The sequence below is a fragment of the Lepidochelys kempii genome, chromosome 1 (assembly GCF_965140285.1).
Source record: "Lepidochelys kempii isolate rLepKem1 chromosome 1, rLepKem1.hap1, whole genome shotgun sequence".
Lineage (NCBI taxonomy): Eukaryota > Metazoa > Chordata > Testudines > Cheloniidae > Lepidochelys > Lepidochelys kempii.
Genome location: NC_136380.1, coordinates 291,121,793 through 291,139,275, shown reverse-complemented (window position 1 = coordinate 291,139,275; position 17,483 = coordinate 291,121,793). Strand labels below are relative to the sequence as shown.

The 17,483-nt window shown below is 44.6% G+C and overlaps 1 protein-coding gene across 9 annotated transcripts in view; it reads left to right on the top strand.

Annotated features, from left to right (window-relative positions):
- Window positions 1–7,650, top strand: part of SRGAP1 (SLIT-ROBO Rho GTPase activating protein 1) — a 233,448-nt gene extending 225,798 nt beyond the window's left edge. For all 9 annotated transcript variants that reach the window (XM_073327901.2, XM_073327900.2, XM_073327898.2 and 6 more), the window contains one exon: window positions 4,367–7,650. In XM_073327901.2, the coding sequence (XP_073184002.2) occupies window positions 4,367–4,744 (378 nt within the window). In that variant the 3' untranslated portion in view covers window positions 4,745–7,650. The remainder of the gene's footprint in view (window positions 1–4,366) is intronic.
- The last annotated feature ends 9,833 nt before the right edge of the window (window positions 7,651–17,483 follow it).

The following is a 17,483-nucleotide window of genomic DNA, read 5'->3' as shown; positions in this document are numbered from 1 at the left end:
TCATCCCAGCCAGGGCTTTGTCAAGCCTGACCTTAAAAATTTCTAAGGAAGGAGATTCCACCACCTCCCTAGGCAACGCATTCCAGTGTTTCACCACCCTTCTAGTGAAAAAGTTTTTCCTAATATCCAACCTAAACTTCCCCCACTGCAACTTGAGACCATTACTCCTTGTCCTGTCCTCTTCCACCACTGAGAATAGTCTAGAACCATCCTTTCTGGAACCACCTCTCAGGTAGTTGAAAGCAGCTATCAAATCCCCCCTCATTCTTCTCTTCTGCAGACTAAACAATCCCAGTTCCCTCAGCCTCGCCTCATAAGTCATGTGTTCCAGACCCCTAATCATTTTTGTTGCCCTTCGCTGGACTCTTTCCAATTTATCCACATCCTTCTTGTAGTGTGGGGCCCAAAACTGGACACAGTACTCCAGATGATGCCTCACCAATGTCGAATAGAGGGGGACGATCACGTCCCTCGATCTGCTCGCTATGCCCCTACTTATACATCCCAAAATGCCATTGGCCTTCTTGGCAACAAGGGCACACTGCTGACTCATATCCAGCTTCTCGTCCACTGTCACCCCTAGGTCCTTTTCTGCAGAACTGCTGCCGAGCCATTCGGTCCCTAGTCTGTAGCTGTGCATTGGGTTCTTCCGTCCTAAGTGCAGGACCCTGCACTTATCCTTATTGAACCTCATCAGATTTCTTTTGGCCCAATCCTCCAATTTGTCTAGGTCCCTCTGTATCCTATCCCTTCCCTCCAGCGTATCTACCACTCCTCCCAGTTTAGTATCATCCGCAAATTTGCTGAGAGTGCAATCCACACCATCCTCCAGATCATTTATGAAGATATTGAACAAAACCGGCCCCAGGACCGACTCCACTTGACACCGGCTGCCAACTAGACATGGAGCCATTGATCACTACCCGTTGAGCCCGACAATCTAGCCAACTTTCTACCCACCTTATAGTGCATTCATCCAGCCCATACTTCTTTAACTTGCTGTCAAGAATACTGTGGAAGACCGTGTCAAAAGCTTTGCTAAAGTCAAGATACAATACATCCACTGCTTTCCCTTCATCCACAGAACCAGTAATCTCATCATAGAAGGCGATTAGATTAGTCAGGCATGACCTTCCCTTGGTGAATCCATGCTGACTGTTCCTGATCACTTTCCTCTCATGTAAGTGCTTCAGGATTGATTCTTTGAGGACCTGCTCCATGATTTTTCCGGGGACTGAAGTGAGGCTGACTGGCCTGTAGTTCCCAGGATCCTCCTTCTTCCCTTTTTTAAAGATTGGCACTACATTAGCCTTTTTCCAGTCATCCGGGACTTCCCCCGTTCGCCACGAGTTTTCAAAGATAATGGCCAATGGCTCTGCAATCACAGCCAACTTCAACTTCATCCTTTTTGTTATTTTAAAACTTTTGAATATTTCCTTGTGTACTGAAATGTATTCTGATGCAGATTTTCTTCCCATTTTAGTGTGTCAGATCTTTAACCATTATCTGCTAACTGCTTGAAATGTGTATGTGGTGGGCGTGAGATTCATCAGTACGTTCAGATATGCATGCACTTCAGAGTTTGCATGCGTGTCTGTTTATTGTGTGTATTTTATAGACTAATACATAGCCTTACTTCAACAGGAAACTTTGCAGATACACAGAGACTAATGTATTATCATAATACACTACCCCGATATAACGCGGTCCTTGGGAGACAAAAAAATCTCACCGCGTTATAGGTGAGACCACGTTATATCGAACTCGCTTTGCCCCCCCCCATTCCTTGTTCCCTGACCTCCCGCTCCAGAGACCCCTGTCCCTAATCACCCCAGGACCCCACCCCCTACCCAACCCCCCTGTCCCCTGACTGCTCCGACCCCTATCCACACCCCCAGCCCCCGACAGGCACTCACCAGCAGCGGTGGGAAGCGGAGCAACGTGGCCCCAGCCCACTCCACTCCGCCACCTCCCAGTCGCGGTGCTCTGCTTCCCACCGCCGGTGAGTGTGGGGAGGTTGGGGAAAGGACGCCGCCCGTACTCACGGGTGGCGGGAAGCAGAGCACCACAGCTGGGAGCTGGCGGAGTGGAGCGGGCTGGGGCCAGGCTGCTCCGCTTCCACCGCTGCCGATAAGTGCGGGGGGGATCCATTCCCCCAAGCCCCTCCCCTGAGCAACACGGCTGGGGCCGGGGCGAGGGAAGTGGAGTGGGCTGCTCCCAGCCCCCTGCTAATCCCCCGGGCCACTCTGGGACTGTGGGGCCCCCAAAAGTGTCCCCACCACAGCTCCTGCCTCCCAGACCCTGGGGGCGGGGAGCCCCTGACCACCCCCGAGACCTTCTGCCCCTTATCCAACCCCTCAGCCCTGGCCCAGAACCCTTAACATGCTACTCAGAGCAGCGTGTCAGAGCTTTACCACATTGTATGCGAACTCGCGTTATATCGGGTCGAGTTATACTGGGGTAGAGGTATACATATATCTTATGCAATGTATTGTATTTTCCTACTGAAACAAGTTATTTTTTGTAAATTTGAATGACACAAAAGTAGAGTGAAAATCCAAAAAAAATACTTTTTGTAAAACCTGGGAAATTTTCAGTAAAAATCAGTTTAAACTGAAAATGAAGGGGCTTACATATATGGCAATTTCCTGCAGTATCCTCAAAAGAACTGATTAGTATTAGTGTGGGCTGGGATTGTATGTAACCTCTCTGGGGGGAGATGTGACAGATATTGCAACTCCATGCAGTATCTTTAGGGTCCATTGTTTTAAATTAATGGTTTGACTGTTTTCTATGTCATCAGGGAGGGCTACTTTAACTTCTCCAGGAACTAAAAACAGTGGATGATGATTAAGGCAAATCAGCAAGGTTATAACTCCCCCAGAGAAGTACCAACTCCTTGGGAGGCTTACATATACTACTTCAAACTAGATTCTCCAGAGACTAACGACAAAGAAAGGACTTTTGGATAAATAGCCTGAGTTTAAACTGACACAGGGCCTGATCCAGGAATTGGACAGGACCTTCTGTCCAAGAAGGGGCACCAATGCTACTAGGGCCCTCTGCTAAGCTTTTTGCCTCCTTATGTGAACTTTTATGTTTTTTCTGTAATGCTTTTACCTTAAGAATAAATATGCTTGCTTAGAAAGAGCTGTGTGGTAGCTTATAACTGCTGGCAATTACACTGGTCACAGCCCTCAGAGAGAAAGCAAAGTTCAGGTGCTGGCCTTTTTAGGCAGTCTGGCTTGCTGGGGATATCACAGAATAGGCAGGGAACTGTGCAACCTTAAAGATGCCCCAATCAGGAGGGAGCGAGATGTGGGTCTCCACCGAAGCGAGGTGATGGCTGGGAACCAGAAGCCTGGAGTGGATACCCTTGAGGGGCAATACAGGTGCAGTTGCCCTGAAATTGTGATACAAGCAAGCAGAGCTCACTGCCACAAACATTTTTAAAAGCTGGAAGGGTGGCCATTATCTTTCAAGATGTTCCTAATTCTTAATAACAACAAGGAGTCCGGTGGCACCTTAAAGACTAACAGATTTATCTGGACATAAGCTTTCGTCAGTAAAAAACCCACTTCTTCAGATGCATCTTAATACTAACCACCAACTTCTCTCTCCCCCTAACTGAAAGTTATCAAAAGCACAGCTATTTTACCATTGGTCTTGAATTACATCTTTATTTTTAAAAAAGAGTAATATAGGCCAGGATTTTCAAAGCCAAACTGGATGTCCAAGTAAATGCGTTAGGTGGCTTTGAAAAACTCAATCATAGTTTTCCAACTTCAGTTTTACTTTAATTTAAAAAAATCCCTGTGCTATTGTTCCTGAATATTTCAGGGTAAGATGAGGAGTATAGCACATGAGCTGTTACGCTTCACATTTATTTAAATATTGTTGCAAATCAATCATCAGATATTTGTTCTCTTAATAGTAATTTAACAGCAAGCAGCAGAGTATGTTTTTAATGGCCTGACTGAATTTTGACCCTCTACCGTTAAGTTAATTTATGTTCAACCCAAGCTGCCATCTTGTTCAGGAAGGCCACTTTTAAATGAGGTTGATGTAAATGCATGCAATGTTGGTGTAGCCATGTTGGTCCCAGGATAAGAATAGAGAGACAAGGTGGGTGAGGTAATATCTTTTACTGGACCAACTTCTGTTGTGAGAGAGAAGATTTTGAGACTCACAGAGCTCTTCTTCAGCTCTGTGCTGTAAATGGGCTTTAATACTGCTTCATAATATTTGTTGAAATGAATGGATGGTTTATAACTGAATTCATGCATTTCTCAAACTTCTTCCTGAGCAACTACCCTTTGCATTCAGTATTTAATGACTTGCTGCTCTGTCTCTCTGCTCTGACCAGGATATTGAGGAGACAATGAACACAGCTCTGAATGAACTCCGTGAGCTGGAACGTCAGAGCTCCGCGAAACACGCCCCCGACGTGGTGCTGGATACATTGGAACAAATGAAAAACTCACCCAGCCTGGCCTCCTCAACAAAATCACTAAGCCCTCTCCATAGTGTAGTGTTAAGGAGCACCGAGCCTCAGATTCGACGTAGCACTAGTTCTTCCAGTGATACCATGAGTACTTTCAAGCCCATGGTGGCCCCCAGAATGGGAGTGCAACTAAAACCCCCAGCTCTGAGGCCAAAACCCATTGTTCTTCCAAAAACAAATCCTACTATAGGACCTTCCCCTCCTTCCCAAGGTCCAACAGACAAATCTTGCACAATGTAAAAAGCTAAGCAACCCAGGAGGTGGAGTGTGTTACAGAAAGGAATGGATTAGCGATAGAAGTCAGGGTTCCATAACACTATTAGTTCATGTTTATAACTGGAGATGTTTTGTTTTTCAATTTTTTTGAATGTAAAGTCTGAACTAGTATCATTAACACGGGCATTTGTATTTTGTATAGTTTCAGTTTTCAAAAAAAACTGGACAAACGTGTGTCATTTTAAAACCGACTTGAAACCTTGATGCTGCACCATTTGTAATAAAAGGAACAGATCAGAAATGGCTTCCCACTTTGTACAATATTTCATAGTCTTTCTGTAGTTTACTTAATAAGGGATCCAATAGAAAGGTAACTTGAAGGAATTCATAAGTGGATATGGAACCCCTGACCATTAGATCACTGGTTCAAATCCCAATCTGGTTGGTAAAAGTTAGCACCTGAGGAATTAGTCAATGGCCTGTGTGAAGTGTGTATGTAATCTCAGTCCATATAAATTAAAATAACACTTTCACAGTTAGCACTAAGTATTTAGCATATTTTGGTAGACTTATCAAAGGCCAAGTGCTGAGTAAGTAGAGCAACTGAATTACTCTCTTTCTGACCTCACTCCAGGTCAGGGTTAAAGCATATTGCCTGGATGGTATGAAGTTTCTAATGCTGCCACTTGTGCTGTATCACAGCTTTCTTTTGAAGCTAAAAGTTCAGTCCCCAGGACTGTCAGACACTTTTCACAAGCACTAAATTCACTTACAGTTTACAGTTCAGTGAACCAAGTAACTGCAGGTATACAGGTCTGTGGATCTTTCTGTAGTATAATAAAAGATTGAAAGTAGCAGTTGAACAATAACTCAATAAAACATTCCTTGGACCTTATTGCTCAGTATCTTCTTCAAACCATGAGAGCTGCGATAACCACAGTTTCAAGCTGCTGTATCCTCACTAGTTATCCTTCACAGTGCAAACAATGTGCACGGTTTCTCTATGATGCTTACGAAACTATTTTTCTCCTGAGTTCTTGAATAACTTCTCTCAATTACACAGGAGGTTGTTAGAAGCACAGAAATCTCATTTGCTACTCTCTAGACTAAACCGAAATAAAATTTGCCAGAACCAATTTGAAAAGAAAATAAAAATAGATGTCTATACCTTTCTCGCATCTGTGTGTGAGTGAAGATTTTATCAGCTTTGCTTAGTACACCATTATTAAATTTTCTGTTACATGTGAATTAATTGTACAGCTGTTTTGCACATTAACACTAAGCCATAACATCATTTCTGTGATTATTTTTCAATATTACTTGCCCAATCTATAAGATCATTTATAGCAGGTTTTTAATTTACGCAGCCATGCAGTCAAACTATTTATAAAGAATACCCTGTTGGCTGTTACCTAAAATACCAGGGCCATGACACGAAATCAGCTGATGGTCATGGATAGGAATAAAACTGGCTTCAAATAAGAGTTGTCTTTCCTCATAGCATTTGTTACCTTCGGATCTTACCATTCTTCCTATGGAATGTTTTAAGTTGTTCCGTTCGCTATTCGGAAACATAATTGGGGAGAGGGAAGAGTTAGTGTCTTGTAACAAAGATTTGATGAGTGTATTCTAGTCTGAATAAAGTCACAGAAGCCATGTCCTGCTGTCATTTGGGAATTTATTTATTTCCACTGTGGTTTACTAATTGTAATCACTTGATAAGGAACTCCAAGCCCTGGACATGACAAATATCCCATAAACTGCATTAGAGAGCAATGCTGTCAGGGCCATTCATATTGTTGCTGATATTTGCAGCCCAAGGACGGGTCCAAAAAAATCCAAGGAATCTATAAGTATGTCTGTTTGGGGGCTGCCACATGTATAAACTCTTAGCTAGCACAGTGGACTCTTCAGGTGTCCGTCAGTTTAATCCACTGATGCTACCACTGTATAAACAGGGTAACAATTTGTCAAATTTATGTTTAATCCTGAATCTCTTGACTGTACCCTGCCGCCTATAGTCCTAAACTCCATGGCAAGGTTCTAACTGAAGCCAGTCCCCGTTAAAGGTTGGCTTTAATCTATTGGTATGTTCACCTGTCCAGGACCAGAAGTTATTTTTAAGTAGTTCCCAAACTTATTAGGATCAGTGGAACAAACTGGAATTCCAGCTCTAATTTTCATGCAGTTTTTAGTTCAGTGATTTGTTCAATACCAGTGTGGCATAATTGAGATGAATATCTGTATCTTTAAATTATATAGGGAATTTTGTATGTTTAAATAACACTATTGGACTCCATAATGCTTATATTAGAAATTGTGTAGCAAGAGAAAATATTAGAAACAGTGCATTTAGTGAATGCATCCACTTAGAGCATTCACACAAGTTAAATGTGTAGTTTGATGGTTATTATAGATACTTAACGTATAGTAAGTGGATATGTAACAGGAAAGACTGACAACTACAAACATACTAAGGGGCAACTCCTGCACACCTAATCAAATCAGTATTGTCCTTTACTGTCAGTTTGATAAGTTGCAGTATTGGTAGCTTCCTGCTTGTTGACTGTTACCTAATTGTGTCAATGTACATCTGTAGTATGTACATGTGAAAGTGCCTTTAAAATTTTAGAGGAGCTTTAGCCTTGCTCTTGTACTATTGCATTTCCATTGCGGTCACTCTTGCTTGTATACTGTTGCATTTTCATTGCATTCATCCCTGCTCTTGTACAGCCACATTCCCGCCATTTTCAAAAAACAAAAAAGTTAAAAATACACAGTTATGGAAGAAAAATGTACTGTTAATCTGTTGTGGCAATGCACTTTTATGTATAGTACTGTACATTTTGGCATGTACCATCACAGGCTTCAGTATACATTCAGGTTTGTTCCCCATAGTGTATCTTTATAATAAACAAGATAGTTCTGTCTGCATTTGTGTAGTCTAATGTGTGCAGTCCTCAGTACATTTTTACATGTGTATCCCCAAATGACCTTTTTCCTTCTTGGTAATGTGAAGGCAAGAAGCTTGAGAGGTTCTTCCTGCGATTTTCTGCTAGTTTTATCAACCTCATTAGTCTTCCCAATTTCCATTTTGCCCCCCTTCCTCCAAGTGGCCTTTCCAGAGGAAATCTTACTCGGAGACTAGATGACAAGATCAGAGGCACCTGCATGGGCCTTCAGAAAGGCCTACCTTATCTCCATAAACAACCCGCTGCTTTTTACCCTTCCCTGAAACTTACTGCTGTAGGTCTCCTTTGAATGGGGCTTCATGCCAGCTGCCAACACCAAGCTTTATTCTAAGGTCAGCTGTCTGGAAGCTTCAATACTTGTTCTCCTTCACTAAGAGGTTGAAAGCCTCAAACTGGAATGAAGTGGCTATTAGGGGCAAGACGGAGCTCAATCTGGGTTAGCCCCGAGCAAGCGCTGTCAGTTGTGCCAACAGCCATACATTCGTTTTGTAATTTGCTTAAGCAGAAACCGCTGAAATATCTCATCTCTTATTTGGAAGCTGTGGTTACACTCAGATTAGTTTACAAGAAACACAGTCAATGTTTTATCCACAAACCACACACACAGTTGACTTTAGATTTTTCTGTCAAAGTATTTCTAAGGTTCAGAGGGCCCTGAGGGATGGCCTATTTTTAATCTGGGAGATGTTACCCTACCACACACCCAAGCTCTTTCTGATGCCCTTTCTGACCTACTTTATCTTCCTAGCTTTTCCAGGGCTTTGTGGAAGCAAGAACACACATCAGAGAACCCAAACCAAAATCCTTCTGAAAAATAAGTCAGCAGCAGTCAAAAGGTCCAGAATTGTCTTTTCCCTGGCTGTAGCACTCAAGAGCTATAATATGGCAGGGGAGAATCACTTAGCAGGTTACAGCAACAGGTAGCACCTTCAGGAGTGCTCATCCAATGTTCAGAGGATGCCATTCAACAGGAATTAAGCATCTTTGGCTGATGCTTTATGCAGTAGTATGCTCACCCATCAGCCCATGTTGCGAGCCTTTGCATGCCATCGTCCAGTATGTACCTTATGTATTTCTACTCGTCCCTTATTACACAAAAGTAAGGATTCAACCAGGCAGAGCAAAATGTCATACTTTACTCAAAGCCTGTGTACTCCACAGCGAGCATGATCTAAATTCTGTAGCAAAACCCTACGCTGCAGGGACTGGGGATTGTGCAGCAGTTTGATCAATTTTAAGTTGACATTTTTTATTAACTCATGCAATCACTATAATGGCCCCATATTAGTTAACTTCATAACAAATTCAATGTTGTACCCTGCTTTTTTAATTTTCTATATGCTGCAGAATTTCATACTGAAAATGCTTAGCTATTGTAGAAGTTGCCAGGGAGCGAGGAAGGAGAGTTTGACAGGTGAGTAGGGGCCCACTGGAGCTTCTGGCAGTTGGGAAAGTGAGAGGTGCTGTTTGGTTTGCTGGGGTAGGCATGTTAGCAGACCAGTAAAATGATCTGCCACAAACTAGTTAATGTTGACACTGAAAATTACAGCATTAGGGCAGTTCACACCACTGAAAACTAGTGTTTCAAGCTGCCAGCCCATTCAAGTGGCCAGTGCTACCTCATTTTCATTCCATGTTTGAAGTGTGGGATGAGGAGGGGAGAGAAGGAGAGGAGTGTTTGGATCCATAAGCATGAGAAACTTATTTAAGTTAAAAGCCTGGATGCTGGAACACAATTCTGCAGCGAAGAACAGATTGCTGCTGCAGAGGAAACCTAGACTCTATAAGGATCTAATTATAGGGCTAGCTCCTGTATGGCCAACAGGCATGTAGGTCAGTGACTGCTCCACTGTCTGAATGCAAAAAGAGAGAAAGTTTATCATAAAACAGCAAGTCTGGAGGGGACAGATGGTGGTTTATATGGTGTGAAAGTCTCAAGAAGGGGATTTAAAATGGATTATCTGATTTAACTACCCTAACACCCATAGGGGGTACTGTACCCATTTTACAGGTAAGAGAGCTGAGGTACAGAGTCAGAATCTTTCCTAACATCTAGCAAGTCAAAGGCAATTGGTAAAGGAAACCAAGACTGCACGTTCACAGTTCTCTGTTCTTGCACTCAAATAGCTGCAGTTTCCTTCTATAAAGGTTCACACTAAAGAAGTCTACAGCATGTCCCAGAGATCAGCCTGTCCAGCAGGATTCAAGACTCATTTTATTAAAGCCAGATGCTTTTCAGCAGACAGCACAGGCTGAAGCTGAGCAGGGGGCCGGCAGCTGGGCCAGGCTGCTGGGCAGTGTGCGTCTCTGGGCAGCTGCTTGTGCAGCCTCAGCCCCACTGGCAGCGGTGCAGGGAAGTCGGGGAGAAGCAGCGATGTTGGGGGGGGGACATCTCCACCTACCCCTGCAAACAATCTAATGTGTCTCCACTCACCTTGCCCCTCCAGTTGGAGCAATGAGGTGTCATGTGCTCACTCCACATCCCAATCAGAGGGCAGTGCTGTCTGAGCCCTAATTCAAATTCTTCTCTGCTTTCCCAGGAGCTGGTTGGGCCATCGGAGTTCTCATCCCTGGGCCCTACAAGGAAACCCAGCTGACAAGTACCTGATGGGATCCCACAGCATCTGCTTGTGCCAGGGCACTGAGCACAGCATGCCCCTCCCCCCAGATCCTCATGCCCCCCCATCCAAGCAGTCCCCAGAGCCCCCACCCTGGTCTCGTGGCCAATCCCCGGAGCCCTCTCCTGCCCTCCCACCCCACCCAGCCTCTTTCCATCTCCACAGTACCACAGAGTGACAGAGAGGCCTAGTTTAAAAAGGCATATACACCAAAAGCCAAACCATTGCTCACCTTACTCATGTGATTAGTCCCATGTGAGTCAATAGGGCTATGTGCAGGAGCAAGGCAAGCAGAATTTGGCTGTGGAACAGGAGCGTGAGCTCAGCCAATAGTCTGTGATACCCAGGAGAACACTGGGTCCAATACCATATCACTGGAGAGTCGGGCTTTCAACTCATTGTTTCCAGTACATATGTGTGAGAGAAAATGGTTGGCACAAGACATGCCTACCTGATGTTGAAGTAAAGCTAGTTTGTGGCTAACATACTGCTCAATGACAGTCCATCCTTACTAAAAAATTGACTCAGTAACGTTATCGGTCAATCTCAACTTAGGCTAGTCACAATACACAGCTGAGCGTTGTTTATTTTTTAATTAACGCTATTGATTTTTCCAAATATTGTTGTAATGGACTAACAATGAGATGTACAAACTGAATCAGAGTCAATGATAAAATATAAAAAAAGGAAAATTATGCTGGTCTAAGCCAGTCACATGTTTTCAGGGTTGAAATCAGTACAGTGGCATAGATAAAATAAAAACAAAAAACAAACACTGTCCATCCTTATTCCCATGGAGCATATTGGGTTTTTTTGTTTAATATCTGCTGTGTACATCTTCAGAACTATGCATTAGAATCTATAAGCATTGACCAAACAGAGAAAGGGGATTTCTCATTTATTTGCATGAATTGCTTTCCAGGAGAGCTGAATCACAGAGACCAACATTCCTCTCCATAGTGGAACAGAATGGCCATTTTTTTTTAATAGGGCCTTTTTGATCATTAATGAAGTAGCATTAACATGAAGATTGGTTCTGAGGTAACATCGAGATTAAATTTCAAATAGCCTAACAGTGAAGAGCATCTAGCTGTCTTAATAACTGCTGATAATAAATCATGCTGAACAAGGCAATGACTCCCAGATATATTGGCCAGTGTAATATGTAGTCCAAGGTTTTCAAAGGCACCTATTACCATGGTATCCTGGCATGACTTTATACAACAGAGTAAAAACAGAATCGGTGAATACAAAGGGTATTCCTAATTTTCTGCCTTCTAAACAGAATTTCACTTTGATAGTGTTCTCAGTTCTTTAGTTGCTTTTCCTAAAAAATTGTTTCAAGCGAAGTTTTGTTCCTACAGCCAGTATTCCAGCGCTGTAGTCAAGATTTTCTTTTAATTACAAAATGAAGTTTGTTTTGTGGCTGAACTAAAATTATTCTGGGCAAGCTCAGTTTATCAAAGGTTAGGTCATCCAATCAGAGAATGGAAACGATACCAATTCAGATTTAGGTGACCCATCACACAATGTGAATACAGAATACGAGTAGCAAACAGTTCAAACTATCACAGGCTGTGAATGTGCACAAAACATTCACTCAATCCAGTAAAAAGGCTAAATTTTCTGAATAAAGTGTTTGCTGCAAATTGTTCATGTGGCTCTGGTTAACATACAGTATTTCCTAAAGCGGGAGAGAATTCTCCTGGTGATATCCAATACCACTTCTGAAAACCAGGCTGAGGTGATAACCAGGCAGAGGGCCCAATTACTGGGGAGTACAATACACATAGTAAAGAGCCTGAACAAACAGATATCCAAAAGTGAAGCAAGACTCTGGCTCTGATGAAACTCTGCTGGGAATGAATTCCATAACCAAGGCCCTCTATTAAGAGCTCATGACCCAGGGGTGGCGAGTTGTATGGCCACGCTCCAGGAATATTCAGAGCATGGGGGCCCAACTCCACCAATGTTCGGGGCCCGGTCTCTCCCCCAGCCCCACCTGCCACCCCCAGGTGATCTAAATGAGCCTGGGGGCCCCCACTGCCACCACTGGCAGCACAGCAGGGCTAAAGCGGCTTCCTGCCTGCCCTCGCTCTGCATAGAGCGCCACTCCCAGAAGCGGCCGGCACGTCCCTGCGGCCCCTGGGGGAGGGGGTGTCTCTGCACGCTGCCCCCCCGAGCGCCGACTCTGCCATTGGAACTGCGGCCAATGGGAGCTGCAGGGCCAGTGCCTGTAGGCAGCAGCGTGCGGAGACCCCTGGCCTCCCCACCTAGGAGCCACTGCCAGAGGGGTATGTGGATCACTTTTGGGAGCTGCCCGAGGTAAGCGCCACACCCATCACTTCCTCCCACACCCAAACTCCCTCCCAGAGCCCAACCCTCACCCTGCCTGCACTCCCTCCCAGCACTGAACCCCTTCCTACACCCAAACTCCCTCCCAGAGCCTGAACCCCAACCCCCTGCCCCAACCCAGAGCCCGCACCCAAACTCCCTACCAGAGTCTTAGACAGGTGGGGGAGGGGCAGGACTTGGAACCATTCTGGGCACCACCAAAAATTATACAAATCTGCCACCCCTGTCACGACCTTCTACAAGTTCCATCCTGGAAAATGTCACTTCCCTATTAAATGCACACACAAAACTCCAGGAGCTTGCAAGTTATCAAAAAGGTTTCCCAGGATTTGCATTCAGGAGCAGATCTGTTCAGAATAGGCTCTGTTTGCTCAATTTTCCTTCAGTCACCCAGCACCTGATGTCTACACGCGGCCAAAGTAGGGTTGCACAAAACCAAACACCCTAGCCCTGCAACTCCCTGAGGCCCTGCCCACCCCTTCCCTGGGGCCCCACCCCCTCTCACGACATTCCACCTCCCTCAGTGGCTCACTCCCCCCCACCTCACTCACATTCACTGGGCTGGGGCAGGGACTTGGGATGTGGAAGGGGATGAGGGCTCTGAGGTGGGGCCAGGGATGAGGGGTTTGGGATGCAGGAGGGGGCTCTATGCTGCAGGGTGGGGCCAAGGGATTCGGAGTGCGGGAGGGGGCTGCAGGTTGAGGAAGGGAGTTGGTGTGGGAGGGACTACAGGCTCTGGGCTGGGGGTGCTGGGGTCAGGGATGAGGGGTTTGGGGTGCAGAGGGGGCTCCAGGTTGGGGCACGGGTTTACCTTCAGCAGCTCCCGGTCAGCAGCACAGTGGGAGGAGCTAAGGCAGGCTGCCTGCCTGTCCTGACACCGTGAGCCGTGTGTGCCAGAAGTGCCAGTGTGGGGGGGCCACAGGGCTCTGCGTGCTGCCCCTGCCCTAAGCGCCCTGTGGCCCCCCCACCCACCTAGGAGCCAAACCTGCTGGCCACTTATGGAGCGCAGCACGGTGCCCCAGGACAGGTAGAGACTAACCTGCCTTAGCACCACCAACCAGACCTTTAACGGTCCGGTCGCTGGTGCTGACGGGAGCCACCAGGGTCCCTTTTCGACCGGGTGTTGCGGTCGAAAACCAGACACCTGGTCACCATAGGCCAAAGTCATATTCATGTTACTGCAATGAGATTTGGTTTAATGTAATCTAAGCCCAGATCTTCAGCTCAAGCATCACATTTCTGAGACTCCCGTCACCATGGTACCAAGATGCCATATGTACAATGTATTTCATTTTCAAAACAAATCAAAGAGCACCTATCCAGGGCTCTAGGGACTATTGACAGTCTTTTCTGCTTCCCCCATCATTGCCGTTAATCAAGGTCAGATTTTTATTAAATTAACACTGTACTCTCACAGCACTTGTTACTCACATAAAATTCTTCCCCATCACAAAAAGCCAGGGGAATAAAAGGTGTATGCAGCATGCCCCAAAGATCAACAGATTTGGGCTATTTGAGACAGGGGCTGAGAAGCAGTGAGGTCCACCACAGATAGAGGCCTTCATGGGGAATGCCCTGGCAGCGGCTCCCACTCTTATACAGAAGAGGCCCCAGCTCAAGCACCTCTGCTGTTTGTGGAGGTAGCTGTATAGCATGGGGAGTGGGATGATCTCTCAGATTCATAGAGCCCGGGCTTTTTAAACGCCAACAACCACGATCCTTTCCTCTGTTGATTTGCTGCTGTTCAGCAGTGCTTCTCGGCTTGCTTGTTTCCTGGGGATGTATAGCCAGCCACTCTGTCATTGCCCTTACTGCAGGAAGGCTGGGGCAAACAAGAGTGTCCTGCATTGTGCTCTAAGCATAGCAAGGCTCAGGCTTATTCTGATTTCCAGTGCTAGGGGGATTCCTTGAACAGAGGCTTGAAACAAGACATCCAGGCCCCACCTCCCCAGAGTTTTGCCACAGGCTTTCACCATTTCAGAAATTTTGCAGTTGCAACTGCTGCGGATGGTCTTGCACTGAGATAACAAAGTCCCAGTTCACCAAGGGCTTTGAATATTAACACCAGAACCTTGAAATAGGTTCAGTATTGAACAGGGAGGCAGTGTACAGCCCAGAGCAACGGTTCTCTTTTCTTTTTGTACTGCTTAGTAGGCATGTTGAGCTGTTTGGCCACATGTAGTTTCCAAGGGGCCCCCATCTGCATCACCAGGTAAAGCATGTTACAGTAGATCATCCTGAAAGCGACGAATGCAGAAACCACCGTTGCTAGGTCCTCATTTAATTGGAGAGGGTGCAAGTCTCCTGGGTAGACAAAGATAGAAGAATATGGTTTGGACTTTTACTGCTCCTTTGGGGTTTAGTAGCTGAGAGGAGTCCAGATGAACCCCTTCACCTTGACCACTGGAAAACAGAAACCTTCAGTGGAAAATGGTCACTGTTCCTAATATCTCCTCATAGAGTTTCCCTTTTGCTATTAGCATCACTTCAGTTCTATCTCTGTTAAGTTTCAGATAGTGTCTGCTAGCATCCAGGGACCTAATGTGCTCAGGTATTTGGATGTCGGTGTAGCAGTAATGTCCACATTCAATAAAAAACAATGTAGAGCTGTGTGTCATTGGAACTGAAACATGTGTCATCTCACAGTGTCCATAATGGTTTAAAAGCAACGTAAAAAGGGGGCCAGGCGCGCCCCAGGACTGAATCTTGTACAAGTCTACAAGCCAGAGTTTTTGAGAAGGAAAAGAGACGCTGCCAGTCAACAGCCTTCAGGATATATCCAATGGGTATGAGCATAGCAAGTTCAATGCAACTCCATATACCCCGGACGGGTCATAGATATGGATCTCATGGTTACATCCTTCAAAGCCTTTGGAAGAATAAAATCAGCACTGATATTTTTCTTTCACCACTATCAGTAAGACAGCCATTTGGGCTGCCAAATCTGCCTCTCTACCATAACCTAGTCTGAATCCCAATTGGCAGGGCCTTGGATAATGGCAACATTTAAGAGCAGCTTGGCTCAGCCCACTAACATGTCCTCAGTAATAACCTTTCTCAGAAGGCAAGACTGAAGACAGCATGGTAATTTGCAGGTGATATGTTTTAAGGAAGCTGGCAGGCTGCCCCTCATGAAGGAATAATTGACTGTCTTAATTAGTGGTGTCCCCAGGTTTTCTTTACTTTGTTCATTAACTATTGAAGACTATTGAAGGGCCTGTATCTGATGTGGTGGCTCAAATTTTACCCAGTACATTTAAGACATCTGCTTGTTCAAACATACTAGGAATAGCCATACTCAACTGCATAAAGGCAAATTATTCCAGTGCCAGATAAAAACACCAGGCAGTGAACCACATTTGTGCAAGGCACAAAACCTCTTACAATGAGACTGTAATTGTGGGAAAGACTATATATAATACTTTGTCATTACGCTTGTGTCTGGGGAAAAAAAATTCTATTTTAGTGCTGCTTACATATTGTATTGAGTACTGATTCCAGGAATAATCTGCTTTGTTCAACCTGGTATCTTGACAGAAGTTATGAAGTGATGCTCTTCTGTCCTAGGTCATTTGTAATTCAATCTTGATTTCTGGGAGACACTACTCTTCATACCTATCAGCTGTGTATCAATGCACTGCAGTGGAAAAAGTGATAGCAGACTCATGCTTCACTTTAATAAGGGGTTAGCATGAGTGTTTAACAAATATAGATGGAAGACAAAGACTAGATGGGAAAGGAACTTGAATGAAGAATGTTCTGAAGACAACTGGGGGGACAACTATGAGTAAACTAAAACAATAAGCCTGATTCTCCTCACAGTGGTGAAAAACAGCTGTAAGTCCACTGAGATCTATGATTATGCAGTTGTACAACTGCTGAAAGTGACAATAGAATCCAGCTCAATATAAATTAATATGAGAGAGAACTTTTTCGTTGCAACATTATTAAACAGAATCTACAGCATCTGCACCACAATTAGCAATAAGCATTTATCAAGGCACCGACTACTGAGGTAGTCAGTCCTTGATAAATGCTTATTGCTAATTGTGATGCAATTCTTTTTAGTAGGTTTGCATCTCACCAGTACAATTGTTACTTTCTCCCTGACAAACATTTCTTAGAGCTGCTGCCTACAGGACTACTTTCTTGGCTACCACATAAGGGAAAAAATATTACAAGAGTCATTACAGGCTTCAACTCACAAATCCTCTAGCTCTTAAAAAAGAAAATCTGACAATCATTTTAAATTTAACTCTATTGTGGGGTTCAAAACCTTAACCACTATTATCTCTGATATGGTTCTTTTTGCTGTTGAAGCAGAAGACTAAAGTCCATTTCTTTACAACTGCTGGTTTATTCCTTGGCACTGAAGTTTAAAGGGAGAGATCTAATCACCAGGTTTCTGTTTCTCCTTGGGTAAATGAAAATAGAAAGGCTTGTGGGCAGGGAAAAAGCTCCTCTCTGAAGTGGTTTCCCAAAATAATAACATTAAAGCCAAAAATTTTATCCTATGCATAATGCGTGATTGGGGAGAATAGTAAAGCTGCTGCATGGTATTTCTTCTCAAACTGCTGCCATCAACTGGCCTCACATTCCTTCCCTTTGTCTCATTTTTTGCACCCTTCCACGCTTCCTCCCTTGCCCACTCTCCTTTTCCCTTTCTACCTCTACCACTCAAACCAATTTTGGGATCAAATCATGCCTCTACCCTTCTCCATCCCATCATCAAATACTGGTGCGACGTTACACCCCTTATTCTTTATGGAAATATGCTTATTATATGGATATGGCATAACAGATATATTTTATGCAAGG